Consider the following 16,624-nt stretch of genomic DNA (forward strand, 5'->3'; position numbering starts at 1 on the left):
TTTGAAATTAATGGGAAGGAATTGCATGAAAGTACATCTGAACTCTTGAAATTGTCCCATTCATTTTCTTTTCAGCAGAAGTTTCCATAAGATGACACCCACTGGAAAAACAAAGTCTGCATTATTTTTACAACTGGATAAGCTTTCTTTATTTTACAGAAAAGACAACAATGGCCGATTCCCCACAGGGAAATTCTATCTAGATCAAACCAAGTTTTAATTGGGGTTTCAACCTCCCCACTGCAGTATGTATTCAGTGAAGACATATAGGCCTGTCTCGGATTTCAGAAATTTAGCAGCCACCACCACCACAGAATCTCCTTTGCGGGTCTCTCCTGATAGGCTGGCGTGCCATGTTGTGGTGGGAACTTTTTGGGGCGGGAACCTGAGGTTCACTCATTTGCAAGGATAAACGTTTAAACGTTTAGGCGTTTAAGTGGGTTTTCACTCATTTGCAAGGATAAGCGTTTAGGCATTTAAGCGGTTTTCACTCGTTTGGAAGGGTGAACGGTTAATCGTGTAAGTGGTTTTTTGTTATGCTAATCGAAATTCGGAAGAGGCTGCACACTCATTGCTCAGCGCCTGCCGAGAGCTGATTGGTTGCTAGACTTGCGTCACGCTCCACGGTGGGAATTTTAAACACGTATTGGACCCCTGTTCCTCCCCACGAAACTAGATTGAAAGTGTGCTAAGGAGAAAAGTGGTACATGCAAGCAGGTTCTGCCAGGACACAAGATAAGGGAGAGAATTAGTGCCAGAAACGGGATAAATCCCTGTTCGTCGCTCAAGCAGTGGGGAGTTCTTCCTGAAACCTGGTTATTTCGCGTGAATATCACACGATTAATTGAACGTGGGGAATCAACCCATGGTCCATTTTGCACAGCAAAATTTAATATCCTGAGGATGCAAAGAAAAGTGTCTTGGGAAGGAACTTTTCCCCCAAGACATCCTCAGAATGCTTTATTTCTGCTCAAGCCGTCCTATTTTGAGGATGCTTTAAAGTGCACCTTTTCCCCTAAGCAACCTGCAAGACGTCCCCTGCCTGGCTGTGGGGAGCTCAGAGCTCAGGAGCACCTTATTTTTCCTGCCTGACTGGTAAGCTCTCTAGTCAGTTTCACCCTCTGCTTGCGCCCAACATTTTGTGTGCTGCTGAAGGGATACCTCCTGCTTCCATTTGCCTTTCCCCCACCCACACACTAGCTCTCACTTCCATTTTTGCCACAACTCATGTCGGTCATTTTCTTCCTCTTGTGATTCTTCCTTCCACCCACCATTTGGTGAAGGTTTTCCTTGGAGGTTTCCTCTGGCTGCAGCTTCTCTGTCCATGATTTCACTGTATAAAATACATGAATTAAATTAGTTTGGACAGGCGATTCAGTGCACATGTCGTCTTTCCGTTTTTGTTTATTTTGAGGGAGGTGTATTCGAAGCTATGACGACTCAAAATATGTGCATGTTGCAGATCCTCATTTCAGGTTGTTGTAGCTTTGAAGGCACCTCCCTCAAAACAAAACACCGAATTGCCAGTCCAAACAAATTTTATTCATGTACTTTATACAGTGAAATCAGGGGAAGATGAGCTGCAAGCAGAGAAAGCCTCCAAGAGAAATCTTCAACAAATGGTGAGCAGCGGGGAGAATCATGAGAGGGAGAAAATGGCGGGCATGAGCTGTGGCGAAAATGGAAGTTAGAGCTAGTGGGGGGAGGAGAGGCAAGAGAAAGAACTGCTTTGCAGCAGTGGCGTAGTGGTTAAGAGCAGGTGGTATCTAATCTGGAGGAACCGGGTTTGATTCCCAGCTCTGCCGCCTGAGCTGTGGAGGCTTATCTGGGGAATTCAGATTAGCCTGTGCACTCCCACACACGCCAGCTGGGTGACCTTGGGCTAGTCACAGCTTCTCGGAGCTCTCTCAGCCCCACCCACCTCACAGGGTGTTTGTTGTGAGGGGGGAAGGGCAAGGAGATTGTAAACCCCTTTGAGTCTCCTACAGGAGAGAAAGGGGGGATATAAATCCAAACTCCTCCTCCTCCTCCTCCTCCTCCTCCTTCTTCTTTTTCTTCTTCTTCTTCTTCTTCTTCTTCTTCCCTGGCAATGATTTATTTGTCTGCATTATGCAGACAAAAAAAAAAAAGCCAAAGTGGTTCTTTTCAAAACGTCAGCAAGACATTTTGTGTTGTGCATAAAGGGCCCATGTTCAGCTATATATAAGATAGGTTTGCTATTATGTGGATTAAATAAAGCCAACCAATTGCTTTCCCTTAATTAATGCAGTACAAAATTCCATTAAGACTCTGCTCTATCCTGGTATGATTTGAAGGGATTTAAAAGAGAAGACAACACTAATATATGTTTTATATAATGGATAGGAGAGAAACAAGATAATTATTCCTTGATGTAGTTTGCCAGTCTGCCAATGGATTTTTTAAAAAAAAATCCAGCCACACTCAGGTATTCCAACAGATGTGTCTCTGCAAAGTTTCTTTGTTGGATTTAACATCAAATATTTTTTCTGTTAATTCATTGGAATCCAAAAAATGTGACCCGAAGAAGCCCTGCTGATTCTCCAACAATGTCACAAGTATCATGAACAACAAACATACTTTAGGTGAGTTGTACAGTTTGCTTTGGATATTTTTGAAGCATTCTTTACAACTTACCCACAGCACCGCAGCTTGTCAGGATGTGTTGAATATTTGTGAGATGAATTTTTTTTGAGGCTCAGTGGAACTCCATAGGGGTCCATTCTGAACAGCACAAAAAAGATGTCCAGGGGACATCTCAAAAAGAGGCAGTTTCTTGGTGCTTTCCAGAAATCAAAGGCATCAGAGGGGTAAATGGGGTGTTTCCCACCTGACCGCTTGGCTCTTTGGTCAGTTTTACCCTCAATTTGTGCCGGACATTTTGTGTCAAGCTGAAGAGATTCTCCCTGCCCCCATTTGCTGAAGGCAGCCCCAGGATGTTTGCTCTGCAGGCTCTAATTCTGGGTGCCTTTTCATCCCAAAAAGTACATAGCTATACTCAACAATTTCTGCCAATTCTGGCAATATATAGTTTTCCTATTTTTTTATTTTCAAGGAGTTATTTTCATAGCTACGCAGACACGCAGAAGAGAATCTTAGCCACTCGAAAGATGGGTCTGTTGCCCCTTGAAAAGTATTGGTTTGACCTGCCTCTTCAGACTGAAGAGTTTTTCTGTGCAGTAAGAAATTCTAAGTTGGTTCACTGAGGGCCGGTCAACCTAATGCTTTCAATAGGTGGCAGACGCATCTTCTGAGTGGCTAAGATTCTCTTCTGTGTATCTTTGTAGCTACATAGCTAGCTCCTCAAAAATAAAAAAGGGGAAATTATATATTGCTGGCAGGACCAGCTGAGTACAACTATGTACTTTTGAGGCTGAAAAGGCACCCAAGATCAGAGCGTGCAGAGCAAATGTTCTGGGGCAACCTTCAAGAAATGGCGGCAGGAGAATCGCTTCAGCTGCACATAAAATGTCGGGTGCGAGCTAAGGAGGAAACTGACCAGAGAGCTTACCAGTTGGGTGGGAAACATAAGACGCCTCCTGAGCTCTGCATTCTGCACAGCCAAGAACGAGATATCTTGGAGGCGGCCTTTCCCAGACTCTGCCCACACCAGGAACCACCCCCAAATCTCCAGGAATTTCCAAAGCTGGTGTCAAAATCATCTCTTCATCATTTCAAGGGTGAGGGGCCTAGTACTAAAAACAGTGTTCTGGTTTTCAGGGAAATCCTGGTTCTGTAATATACTGCTCCAGCCTGTAAGGGATCATGTCTATTCTGTTGTAATTGTCACGAAGTACAAGACATTCTTTGTTCTCCCCCAGGATTTAAATAAAGAGCTCTCAGGTTTGCTATATCAGTTTGCATCTATGGCCTCTATTTGGATATTAACAAAACTCAGGGGTTTTTGTAGGCACACACCCCTCATTCTTTCTATCCCCATGTCACTCACGCCCCTCCTTCAAGCATTTTCTATAAGATGGTGGCTGTCCTGCTTTTATTTTAATTTTCCCCTGAAAATAGTACTATAATTGCACTCAGAATTCAGTGCCAATTTCTGTGTTTTAATATTATCCACTTCAACACAGTCAATTTGATTTATAACTTTGAAAAAGAGAGAAGTAGGAAAGGAGGAAAAATTGGATCTGATCTTTGAGAGGGCAGGGCAACCTGGTGGATCAACAAGCTTTCCTTTTCTAATCCATCCTAGGAAAGGTTTTAAAAACTGGCTGTGAAATTAAGCAACATAATTTCTTAAAGCTGAAGGAAACCTGTGTAGGAATTACTTTGCACTCTAGATCACTGTCCTAAATCACCAAATGGATTTCAGCTTAGAAACTGCATAGCTTTTTATGTCCTTCCAAGTGTCAGAATCATGTCATAACGAGAAGGGGGGGGGGGCTTTTCACACATCACGCAAGGCAAACTTTTACCAAAATGCAGCATTTCAACGGGAATTCAGAAGAGATTTGAAAGAACCCTAATGTTCCTCCCCCTGCCATGACTTCGGAAGGGAATTAGAGCTGCTCAAAGAGACACATCGAATAAAGAACGCAATTTAAGAAAATCTCTCGCAGCAGACCTGCACTTTTCTGCTTGACTAAGTTAAGCTTCTCTCCATGAAAGCACAGAAACAGCTGGCATTTAAATAAATGGAAGAGAAATCACTACATGTTTTCACAGCCCTCGAGTGTGCAATAATAGTCTCTGAACGTATTTCTTTATCCATTTGGGGGAATCGTCGTTAGCACGTCGCCAAATCTAGCTTTTTTCAGTTTTGGATTGGCTAAATTTCCTTAAACACACTCCAATGTAAAACATGCCTTTTGAAAGGAGCTGCTTCGGGGAAGTGCTCACCATTTAACTGGGTCAAGAACAAAGAATTTGGGGGGAAAACATTTAAGGGGGGGGGAACGCATTCTAAATGGAGCGCATAGCAGAGCTCACTTACCTTTTTCATACATATATACAAATATAGCCAGCAAAAGACTGCCTTCCTTCCAGCACAGCAGCAGCCACATGCAGAGTTCCAACTAGAACACAGTGTAGCCAATCAGAAACAAGCTGTCATGGAAGGAGGCATGCTGGGAATTGTAGTCCACAACTCTAACAGACAGCTGTGGGAGATCTTATTCAGATATCCACCATGAAGATTCTGGATTAACTGGATACATGCCTTAAATAGCAATCTTAAACACCCTCATGTTGGAATCAGACCAGTTCAAATCAAGGTACTCCACAGTCTAGGCTCTGTGGTTAAAAAGTCAGAACTTGTCTGTGATTCAATAGCATAGTAAAAGCACAAACATGTGAAAGTTTGATATTGATATTAAAACAGCCCAAGGATGGAATGGGAAAAATGAAAGCAAATTTTGTGCTGCATACATGCTTCGTCCAAATATTAAAACACTTCTCCAAAATACCTTTAAATTATTCTTTCTGCCCAAGGAAGGTGTAAGCTTGCTCCAGGCTGAGATAATGGTTTTCAACCGAACAAGATTTTTGAACAAAAAATCCATACTAAAGACAAAATATCCTGTATTCATACTGAAGGCAAAAGCATTCTGAACACTGTCTGCAGACCTGGGGAAAAGAACTAGTGCTAACTGGTAGAGTGGAATGAGAATATGATGGGGATTTTGCTAAACACCTAAAAAGATACTCATTAAGTAGTTTGGAAATCACCTGGGATTCTTTTGAACTAGAGATGTAAAGGCCTTGGGGAGAAACGGGGGGGGGGGGGAATAACACGATGCCCCATTCCTGCTTTTCAGAGCTCCTTTTTTCAATATTTCCAAGGGAAAAATTGGGAAATGGGGGGGGGGGTGCTGAAAAAAATTGATGAAACATTTTGTCTTTTAGAATTTGTGAAATGCTTTTAAAGACAAGGTGGGCATGCCTTAGACATACAGACTCTTAAATCCAAGATATATTTCTACACCTGGAAGGATACCTAACATTCATGAGGGGAGGATACATTGCTTTTCAGCTGTAGCATATTTTCTGTTTGACTTGTGGTTGATATTGTAATCTATCCCTCAAACCACTTTGACATGCAACCTAACTGTCCACTCCCAATCTCCAAACAGAAACCGTGACAAGTTCCTCCAATCTATCCAATCCACTCAATTTTCTTCACAAATTCTCCCTGTCCCTTAATTGCTGAAATACTATGTTGTTTTCCTTCTTCCACAGATTTCAGACTTTTGCTGCTCACAATCTGCCCTGTTTAAGATTTTAAAAGTGAATTACTAGCAACTCTCCAATTAGGCAGGGCTCTGTAATAATACATGTGTCCAGATCAACTTGCTTTCCCTAAAGCACACAACAGGAGTCCTATTTATTTGTTTGTTTGTTTGTTTGTTTGTTTGTTTGTTTAAAACATCTCTACCTTACTCTTTGCCCCAATAGTGCACCAAATGTAAATACAGCAGTGAAAAGCCATATAAATTATACCCAAACCAAACACTGAACAACTAAAACAAATCAAAGTGGGATAAGACTGAGAAGAATCCAGTGGCATATTGGAGTCACATGTCCCTGGGCGCAGGCCATTCAGTCACATGGGGGTGAATTGCCCTCCACACAGCCAATTCTCTGGCAGCAGCACCACCTCTAGGCTCCCATTGGGCAGCGCAGGTGGGCAGGGATGGGTGCTCTGGGCTGGGCCCCCCTCTCTCCTGGTGGGCTGTGACGTTGCACATCTCATTATCGTTGGGCTGGCTGGCACCGGAGCTCTGGGTGCTGCTGTCAAAGTCGAGCAGGTGCACCAAGATGGTCAGCCCCAGACGGATACCCCACCAGCACCACCACAACCACCCCGCCCCCACCGGGCTCCCCCTCCCGCTCCTCCTGGCCACTGCCCTCTTCCCCACAGGAAGGACCCTCCACCGAAGAGGCATGCAGTGGCCTTCAGGGAGGCAGAGGGGCTGGCAACAACGCTGTAACTGGAGCAGGCCGTACCTGGAGTGGCTGGGGATGGGTGGGTCAGCTGTGAGGCAGGCCAGGCCTGCAGGAGTGAAAGGGGTAGGGCAGGGATTGGAGGTGGCTGTGGCACAAAGAAGGAGGAAGGGGATATAAGGAGGGTGAAGGGAAGCACTGGGGCAGGGGAGGTTGGAAAATTCAGGTTTTATTCCAAGCTCCATTTTCCCTAGATACGCCTCTGGAAGAATCCGTATAGTCACGTACACTTTCCTTTTTCCATAGTGGCTCAGAAAGGGAAAAAGGCAACAGGCCCTGGTTGTTAAGAGTTATTCTGAGGCCTTCTGCTCTTGGGTGATTAGCTCTCTGGCTAACTGTCATTGACAGACCAATCCTTCACTAATTCATATGAACTTTTCTTTGGAAAACAACAACCTTGAAATTATCAACCATCACTAAAACCTGTAGTGTAGCACCTATAATTTCCCAGCGGTTGAGATGATTGCTCATTTGCATGCATATTCTACTTACATTTTCTCTCTGACAACACAAATACCAGGCTGGAAAATGGTGGTAATAATACATGAATCAGAGAATTATCATAGTTATTTGTGCTTAGAGTGATACCTTGGGATCTAAAGAGCTGTTTCATGCACAGAACTTGTACACTGCTCGTAAGGCTTGTGTGCTCTCTGCCTGTCTGCCCCCGCCCCGCCAACACAACTATAATCCTTCAAGCCAGTGGTGGGATTCAAATAATTTAACAACTGGTTCCGAAAGGACTCAGTGGTGGGATTACAACCAGTCCTCCAAACTAGACAAAAAATTAGCTACCGGTTCTACCGAACTGGTGCGAATAGGCTGAATTCCACCACTGCTTCAAGCCCTTGCCAGGACAAGCTGATTCTGAAAATCAGTGGAACTTCTGGAGCAGTTGCTGACACAGGACTGTTAAAAAATGCAAATTGTAAGGGTGGGTTTTTTTGCCATCAAGTCACACTTGACTTATGGCCACCCTTGAGGATTTTCAAGGCAAGAGACATTCAGAGGCTGTTGTTATTATCTGCTGTTTGCATGGCCATGCTGATATTCCTTGGGGGGTCTCCCATACAAATACTGAGCACAGTCAACCCTACTTAGCAGGTGAGATCTGATGAGATCAGGCTAGTCTTGGCAATCCGGGGCAGGATGTAAGGGTGGTAGACTTCCTTTTTTAAAATACATCATAACCACTGAAGTTATAGAGCTCCCAACAAATCATTACCTGCAGTCAGAAACACAGGGACCACTGGAGTCCCTTCCTAGAACTTCTGCTAGAAGTGGGACTCTGGAAAGTCACTCTGGAAAACTGGACACCAGCAACGTGGGAAACACAGAAAATCTAGAGGGAGATGAGCCTTGTATCAAAACACCAATGTTGCCTAACAGCCACAAGATGGAACTGCAGGCCTGGGCTCCTTTCATTTATCAAATGTTCAGTTTATGACTATGACACACAAGAAGAAGTGGCAGAGTTTAAGTATAAATTCAGGAAAAGATGCTAAGTGTAATGAAGAGTTTCAGGGTTAGGTTCCGTCTAAAGCAAAATCAGCAAGGATTCTAGTCTGAATGTGACAAATGTCAATAGAATAATATTTTGGACAAGATTTTCCAATTGAAACCATATTTTGCAGGAGTCTAACTTCTAATTCATAGGCTAATCCTAGTGTCTAAACTGGATGTATATCTAGGCAGATGCGTACAGGATAGCAGAATCTGGGACAAATGGCTCAGTTCAGATCCTATGGCAAGGATATTCAACTGGGAACATAAGTTGCATGGGGCTGTGCTTTGATATAGATACTAAATCATAATTAAACAGGTTGAACATATTGCATGTGAAGAAAAGCAGATAGTGGCAGAAAGTGCTGTTACATCACAGCCAACTTATGTCAACCCCATAAGTTTTTCAAGGTAAGAGACGTTCAGAGGTGGTTAGCTATTGCTTGTCTCTGTATCAGAATCCTAGACTTCGTTCATGGTTTTCCATCCAACATCTCAGTGCCAACCCTGCCTAGTTTCATGAGATCTAGCAAGATTGGGCTAGTCTGGCATATCCAGGTGAGAACAAATGTAGTGCTACCCTTTCTTGTTATATAGATTGTTTTCCTCATATCGGAACTAATGTGTGAAACCTTAACGTCTATATTTTTATGCTGAGTTACCTCCTTAAAGCCTGACATGATATAGACGGTCCAATCCATCAGAGGGACAAAGTGAGAACACCAAAAAAGGCTTGCAACAATATTATACACCTTGAAGTAACTATTTAAACTAGTTAAATACAGGCTTGAAAAACTGATCATGAATACTTACTATAGTGATTATTTTAGCACCCAAGTTTTCCACAACATCAATGACCCTTTTAAAAATACAGCAAGACAAATAATAATATATTCTTGTAGAACTAACAGACAGCATATTTTATAAAGATACTGATTTTTTTAATTTTCAAAAGCATTTTGCTATATTTCACTTGCTTCTTTTGAACACATATTTTGAAGCTGAAGACTGATTAAAGCTTGTTTAAATATAAAACTATGCATTCATGAAGACAAATTCTGTCCATAATGTTTTCTACTTACTTGGGACAAATAGGTCAGTTTATGACAGTGGAGGGATTCTGTGTTGAATCCAAAGGACATACTGGCACCTATAACAGCAGAAGAGCCTGATGGGGGAAGGAGGAGACACTGCTGCCATTTAACCTCTGGTATTCCCTCTGTTCACATATACTGCAGGGGCCCAATCAGCACAGGAAAGAAGAACTACCCCCTCCACCACTTTCAGTAGAAACTTTAAAAATGGCTGACTCCTTCACAGAAATACTGTCTGTGACAATACCAGGCAACTAAAGTAATTTAGTATTGCAAATCTGCTATCAGGCCTACCTGACTAAAATGCTCAGGGGTGATCTTGAGATGAAAAATGAAAACAGGGCTTGAAATCAGGGAGGCATCCAAAGAAGAATTAGTTTTTACAACCGTATACCCCACTTTTCTTTACCTTTAAGGAGTTTCAAAGCAGTTTATTGGTGACCTTCCACTCCCCTCCCCCTTCCCCACAACAGATACCTTGTGAGGTAGCTGGGGCTGAGAGAATTATGAGGGAATTGAGACTACCTCAAGTTCATCCAGCAGGCTTTCATATTGGAGGAGGGGGAGAAATGAACCTGTTTCACCAGATCATAGTCCACCACTCATGTGGTAGAGTGCAGGGGAATCAAACCCTGTTCTCCAGTGACTTTTAAGTACCCTCATATTGACTGAATAAATGTTTGAGCTTTAGAACAGCTGGTCAGGGAACCAACTAGAGGGGAAGCAATTTTGGACATGATCATCACTGGTGCTTTTCAGGACTGATTGGAAATAGTGACCCACAATGACATCAAATTTATATGTATGTGGGAAAGTGCCAGGGAACAACACAGCCATATTTTACTTCAAAAGAGGAAGCTTCTCTAAAATATAAAATTTAGTTAAAAAGAAAGTTGAAAGAAACAGTCAAGGGGGTCAAATCTCTAGAAAAGGAATTACCTTTACTCAAACTCTTGATACTAGAGGTTCAGTTAGAATGAACACCACAGGTCAGGAAAGAAAGTCCAAAAGGGACCAGCATGATTATGGAGCAGGTTGAAGAAAGCGATTAGAGTGAAAAAGGCATTCTCCAGAAACTGGAAGTCTTACCCTAACAAGGCAAACAAAAACCAACACAAACTTGCTCAAAGGAGATGTGTGCATGCAAAATGCCATCAAGTTGCAGCTAATTTATGGTGAACCCAATAAGAGCTTTCAAAGGCAAGTGAGATACAGAGGTGGTTTGTCATTTCCTTCTGAAAAGCAGGTAGTCTCCTATCTAAACACTGATCCTGCTGAGCTTCAGAAATCTGATAAGATCAGACAATATCATGCCACCTTCCCTTTGTACAAAGGAAATGCAAATGGGCCATTAAGGATGTAAAAAGGGATTTTGAGAAATATATTGCTAAAAGCATTAAGACCAACAACAAAAAACTTTCTTTATAATGCATCAGAAATAGGAAACTGACCAGAGAAGCAGTTGGACCATTGGGTGACAATGGAATTAAAAGAGCACTAAAAAGGTAAGGCAATTGCTAAGAAATTAAATGAATTGTATTGTCGAAGGCTTTCACGGCCGGAATCACTTGGGTGCTGTGTGATTTCCGGGCTGTATGGCCGTGTTCTAGCAGCATTCTCTCCTGACGTTTCGCCTGCATCTGTGGCTGGCATCTTCAAAGGATCTCTGAAGATGCCAGCCATAGATGCAGGCGAAACGTCAGGAGAGAATGCTGCTAGAACACGGCCATACAGCCCGGAAACCACACAGCACCCAAATTAAATGAATTATTTTCAGCTGTATTCACTGCTGAAGATATAAGGCATATGCCAGTTCCTCAATGGATGCTGCCAGAAAGGGAAGTTGTGGAACTACGGCAAATAGTGGTGAGAAGAGTGAAAATTCTAGAACTAAGAGAAAAATCACAACCTAACAAATCTCTGGGACCAGATGAAATTGCTGATCTCCTAGCTAATATATGTAACATGGCCCCAAGATCTGCTTCTGCTCTGGAGGACAGGAAAGTGGCTAATGTCACACCTATTTTTTTTTATGGATCCATGGGAAGCTAGTTAAGTACAGCCTGGTTAGTTTAACATCTGTCCTGAGTAACTTGATGGAACACATTGTTAAAGATAAAATTGTAAGACACATAAAGGGACAGCTGCTGAAAAGAATATAGAATAAAAATGTTGCTATCATGCTGCTCTTATAGAAATCTGTGGTGATACCTGTGGTGATACCTGGCAATGAAGTCATTCTGGCACTTGACAAGGCAAGTGAGGGTGGGGAGAAGAAGAACCCCAATTAGGATTGGGCAGTCATTGCATTTTAAGATCACTTTAAAATGATACTGAACCCTAACTGTAGGTACAAAGACACCATTACCTATAGTTTTGGCCCTCAGTGTAATCAGAAGAAGGAAAACGGCCAGTGCATTCTGTCCCACCCTTATCCACATGTAGATAAAATCAAAAAATCGTAAGAGTGGGAAGGGGTCATACAGGCCATCTACTTCAACCTTCTGCTCAATGAAGGATCAGCCTAAAGCATCCCTAACAAGTGTTCATGCACCATGCTTGAAGACTGCCAATGAGGGGGAGCTCACCACATCCCTAGGCAACCAATTCCACTGCTGAACTATTCTTACCATTTAAAAAAAACCCCTAACATCCAGACTGGTATATTTTCACCCATAATTTAAACCCATTAGTGCAAGTCTGATCCTCTGGTGCCTGCCTTTCAAATACTTAAGAGAGCAATCATTTCCCACCTCAACCTACTTTTCTCCAGACTCAATATTTCTCAGATCCCTCAGATTTTACTGGCCCTGATCATCCTTGTTGCTCTCCTGTGCACCCACTCCATTCTGTCCTCATCCTTTTTGAAAGGAGGCTTCCAGAACTGCACACAGTACTCCGGGTGAGGCCTAACCAATGTGGTGTACAGTGAGACTATAACATCTTGTGATTTGGACGTAATGCCTCTGTTGATATACTTTAAGACCTTATTACCCTTTTTTGCCACTGCATCACATTGCCTGCTCATATTTAGCTTACAGTCCACATGTACAGTCATGTTCAGGCACACTGCCACTCAGAAGTACATCCCTCATCCAGTGTGCATTCTTTTCATTTTTGTTGCTCAGGTGTAGAATGCTGCATTTATCCTAGTTGAACTGCATCTTATTCATATTCGCTCACTTTCCCAGTGTGTTCTGATCTTGTTAAATTCTATCTCTGCTGGTGTGCTTGCTACTACTCCCAACTTGATATCATCTTCACATTTAATGAATAGTCCCTCCATCCCCTCATCCAGATCATTTATACAACTACTGAAAAGTATATAGTGTCAAGTCCTGTGGTTCCCCACTGGACACTACCCTCCAATCAAATAAAAAGCCATTAATGACTAACTACTCTTTGGGTGTGGTTCTCCAACCAGTTCCCTATGGACCTAACTATCCCAGAGTCCATTTTGCAGTTCTCCAGTTTATCTAACAGAACATCATGGGGAATCCTATGAAAAACTTTAGTGAAATATAGGTAAACAATATCAACAGAGTACCCACAATCCATTACGTTTGTCACTCAAAGAAGGAAACAAGATTGGGAACAAATCCGTGCTGACTCCCTCAGGTCACCAAGTTGTACTTCAGATGCTTGCAAATTAACCCCTTTTAAATTTGCTCCAGTATCTTCCCTGGGACAGAGGTCAGATTGCCTGGCTTGCAGTTTCCTGGGCCATCCCTCCTCCCTTTTTTGAAGACATTCACTTTCATTCTGTCTTATGGAACATCTGCTGTCCTCCAAGAGGTCTGGAAGATGATGGACAAAGGCTCTCTGGACAGTTATTTGAATGCTATTGGGTGCACACCATTGGGGCTTAGGAGATTTGCAGTCTCCGAATGCAGTCAGGTACTTCTGGAACTGTAGTCTCCGACTTTAGGGCATATCCCCACAATATACTTCTCTGGGATGGTGGTGCCATTTGCCATGTAGAAAAGCAGAATTGATCCAGAAAGTAAGCTACTGTAAATCTCATGCAGGGTACAGATACACTCAGTGGTGGGATTCAGCCTATTCATACCTATTTGGTAGAACTGGTAGCTAATTTTTTGTCTAGTTCAGAGAATGGTTGTAATCCCACCACTGAGTCCTTTCGGAACCGGTTGTTAAATTATTTGAATCCTACCACTGGATACACTAAACAGGTTCAGGAGTTACAATTCAAATCCATGAATGCCTTCTAGCTGCAATGAAATCCCCCCCTCCCCCCGGCAATCTTGTGGCATCTTTAAGACTTATACATTTATTGCAATATGAGACTTCATGAGCCAGAACTCACCATTTCAGCTGCTTAAAGTGTTACATTGTTGGCAGTGTACAATCAGAAAGGTTTAATTTGAATTAGGCCCAAATTTGGGTTTCTCACATCGAAATTCAATCCATCGAGCTAAGCACTCACCAGTCTCTGCACTACTTAGTTACATAACTGCTAACAGCTTTTCTCTATTCCAGCATTCCTCTCTCTCTCTCTCTCTCTCTCTCTCTCTCTCTCACACACACACACACACACACACGATATTTCAGAAAGCACCACTATGGCTTATGTATCATAGAACTTATGTTCTTTTTGGGGAAGCAGTCCTATATAAAATATTTATTTGCCTCTTCTAACGTAAAAGCAGAAACCTGGAATTAGGAGCAAAAAAGTCTTGCCAGCAAACTTGAATGGTGTTCTCAAAACAACATATGTTAACAGTACAAATTTAACCGGAGCCCCTCGGGGATAGGGTGGTATAAAAATCGAAATAATAAATAAATAAATAAATAAATAAATAAATAAATAAATAAATAAATAAATAAATAAATAAATAAATAAACCTATCTGATACTATTGTAGAAAAGGCTGAATCCCATGAGCTACATAAAGCCCAACTATTCATTCATAGGTACAAGCATTATATGAAGGTGAAATATGAAGCACTAATATAAACCAGTGTACTGTTTGGAAAGAACTCCAACAAGATCATTGTATCCCAAGCAGATATCCATAATTTTAAAAGGATGTTGACGGATTATAATGATGCTTCGGAGCAAAGTCAGGTACAAATGGAAAGAGAAGGCAGAGCAAGTGGTTCTGTACATGAACTGTAGGAACTGTACATGAACACAGAAAAGAATGCATTAATTCTTTTCTCTGAATTAAGTGCAAACTATGAAAACAGGTGGTGAATTTTCCTTTCAGTCTTCAGGCAAAAGCCATTTAAAACAATATAATTCCTTTTACAGAGCAGACAAAAATTAAACTGCTTCATTTGTGCCTGATCTTATCTGACAGACGGATGGTACAAGAATAGGCTGTCCTTGATTTTCGGTGGTTTCAAGCAGTTGCATTGTATCGGAAAGCAAATTAGTCACCATTGGAGATCTCCTAATATGGGGAAGATATGCTTTCTGTAATGCATGTTGGCAAGCAATTTTTGCATATGTTGAAGCAATTTTTAATTTATTTTATAGACTTCCTTTCACAGACTCAAGGTAGATTACATGGTGCAAAACAATGTAATTAAATAGAACAAGAGATAAGCAATGTGACAGTACGGAAGGTTACAAAAATTAGAAACAATGCAAAAAGCATCATACATGTCAAGTGTAGCAAAAATGGAATTACCGGTACAATAGTAGAAAGCAGTACATTAAGAGAAGGAAAATGCATACAATAAATAAGATAGCATACATGTAGGCACAGAAATATTGTTATACTATTTCTCCATTACCTTCTTAAAAATGTTCTCCTGACAACTCTATTTTATAAAATTTATGAAATGACAGAAGGATTGGAGTCTTCCTGACCCCCTCCCCCTCAGGCAGGCCATTCTGCAACACAGAATGCAATATGGCGGTTGTGCAGGAGAAAAAAATCTTTTTGTTATTGAAATTTTAAAAATCTAATAGAAGACACAGAATGCACATGAACAAGTAGCTGTCAATCTTACCTATATGCAGGGAGGCCCCCTTCAGAAAGCTTTGCTCCAATTTTATTTTTATATTTAGTTATTTGTGGTCTGCCTTTCTCACTGAAACTCAAGGCAAATTACATAATAAAACAAAATAATGTAAACAAAATTAAAAATAAAATCCACTACACAGTCAACACGTTGAGTCAATACATTCAACAATATAGGATACCCAATAAACAATGTAACAATATGATTTTAGAAATCTGAAATCAAGCAGAAAATCTGAGACAAACTGGGTAATACAGAGCCATGTATATAAGTACATACTACCCTGTTTCCCCGAATATAAGACATCCCCTGAAAATAAGACGTAGTAGAGGTTTTGCTGAAGTGCGAAATATAAGGCATCCCCCAAAAGTAAGACATAGCAAAGTTTTTGTTTGGAAGCATGCCCGACGAACAGAACACAGAAAAATAAGACATCCCCTGAAAACAAAACATAGCGCATCTTTGGGAGCAAAAATGAATATAAGACACTGTCTTATTTTCGGGGAAACACGGTATACACAATTGTAGAGTCCACAGTCCCTTTCGCTTCTTTAAAACATCTTTCCAAGTGGTTCTGTTATAGTGCAGTCCTGTTATGTTTGAAAGCCCTCCTGAACAGTTGCATAGTTTGTAGAATGCCAGGAAAGCAGGAGCTTTCCTGCCATCAGGCAGCTCATTTCATTGGTGGGGCAGAAACAGACAATGTATGTGTGCAGGCAGTGGTTGATGTTGACTATTTGCAGTGTGGCACAGGCAGATGGTGCTGCTCAAATAAGCTAAAGTTTTGTGACAGAGCTTAGGTGGGCAGGAGTCCTGTAGACACAAGGGTCCAAGGCAGTGGTGGGATTCAAATAATTTAACAACCGGTTCCAGTGATGGGATTCAAATAATTTAACAACTGGTTGTTTACAAGCACCATTTTAACAACTGGTTCTGCAGAAGTGGTGCGAACCTGCTTAATCCCGCCACTGGTCCAAGGCCATGAAGGGCTTTTTATGTGACGACCAGTACCTTGAATTGATCCCAGTGACAGGTAGCCAATGAAGTGATTGCAAAATG

General features: G+C 41.7%; 1 protein-coding gene across 1 annotated transcript in view; it reads right to left on the reverse strand.

Annotated features, from left to right (window-relative positions):
- Positions 1–5,037, reverse strand: part of SAMD13 (sterile alpha motif domain containing 13) — a 35,959-nt gene extending 30,922 nt beyond the window's left edge. The window contains exon 1 of the mRNA XM_048495714.1: positions 4,967–5,037. Coding sequence (XP_048351671.1) covers positions 4,967–5,036 — 70 coding nt within the window. The 5' untranslated portion in view covers position 5,037. The remainder of the gene's footprint in view (positions 1–4,966) is intronic.
- Between the last annotated feature and the right edge of the window lie 11,587 nt (positions 5,038–16,624).

Source organism: Sphaerodactylus townsendi, linkage group LG05 (assembly GCF_021028975.2).
Source record: "Sphaerodactylus townsendi isolate TG3544 linkage group LG05, MPM_Stown_v2.3, whole genome shotgun sequence".
Lineage (NCBI taxonomy): Eukaryota > Metazoa > Chordata > Lepidosauria > Squamata > Sphaerodactylidae > Sphaerodactylus > Sphaerodactylus townsendi.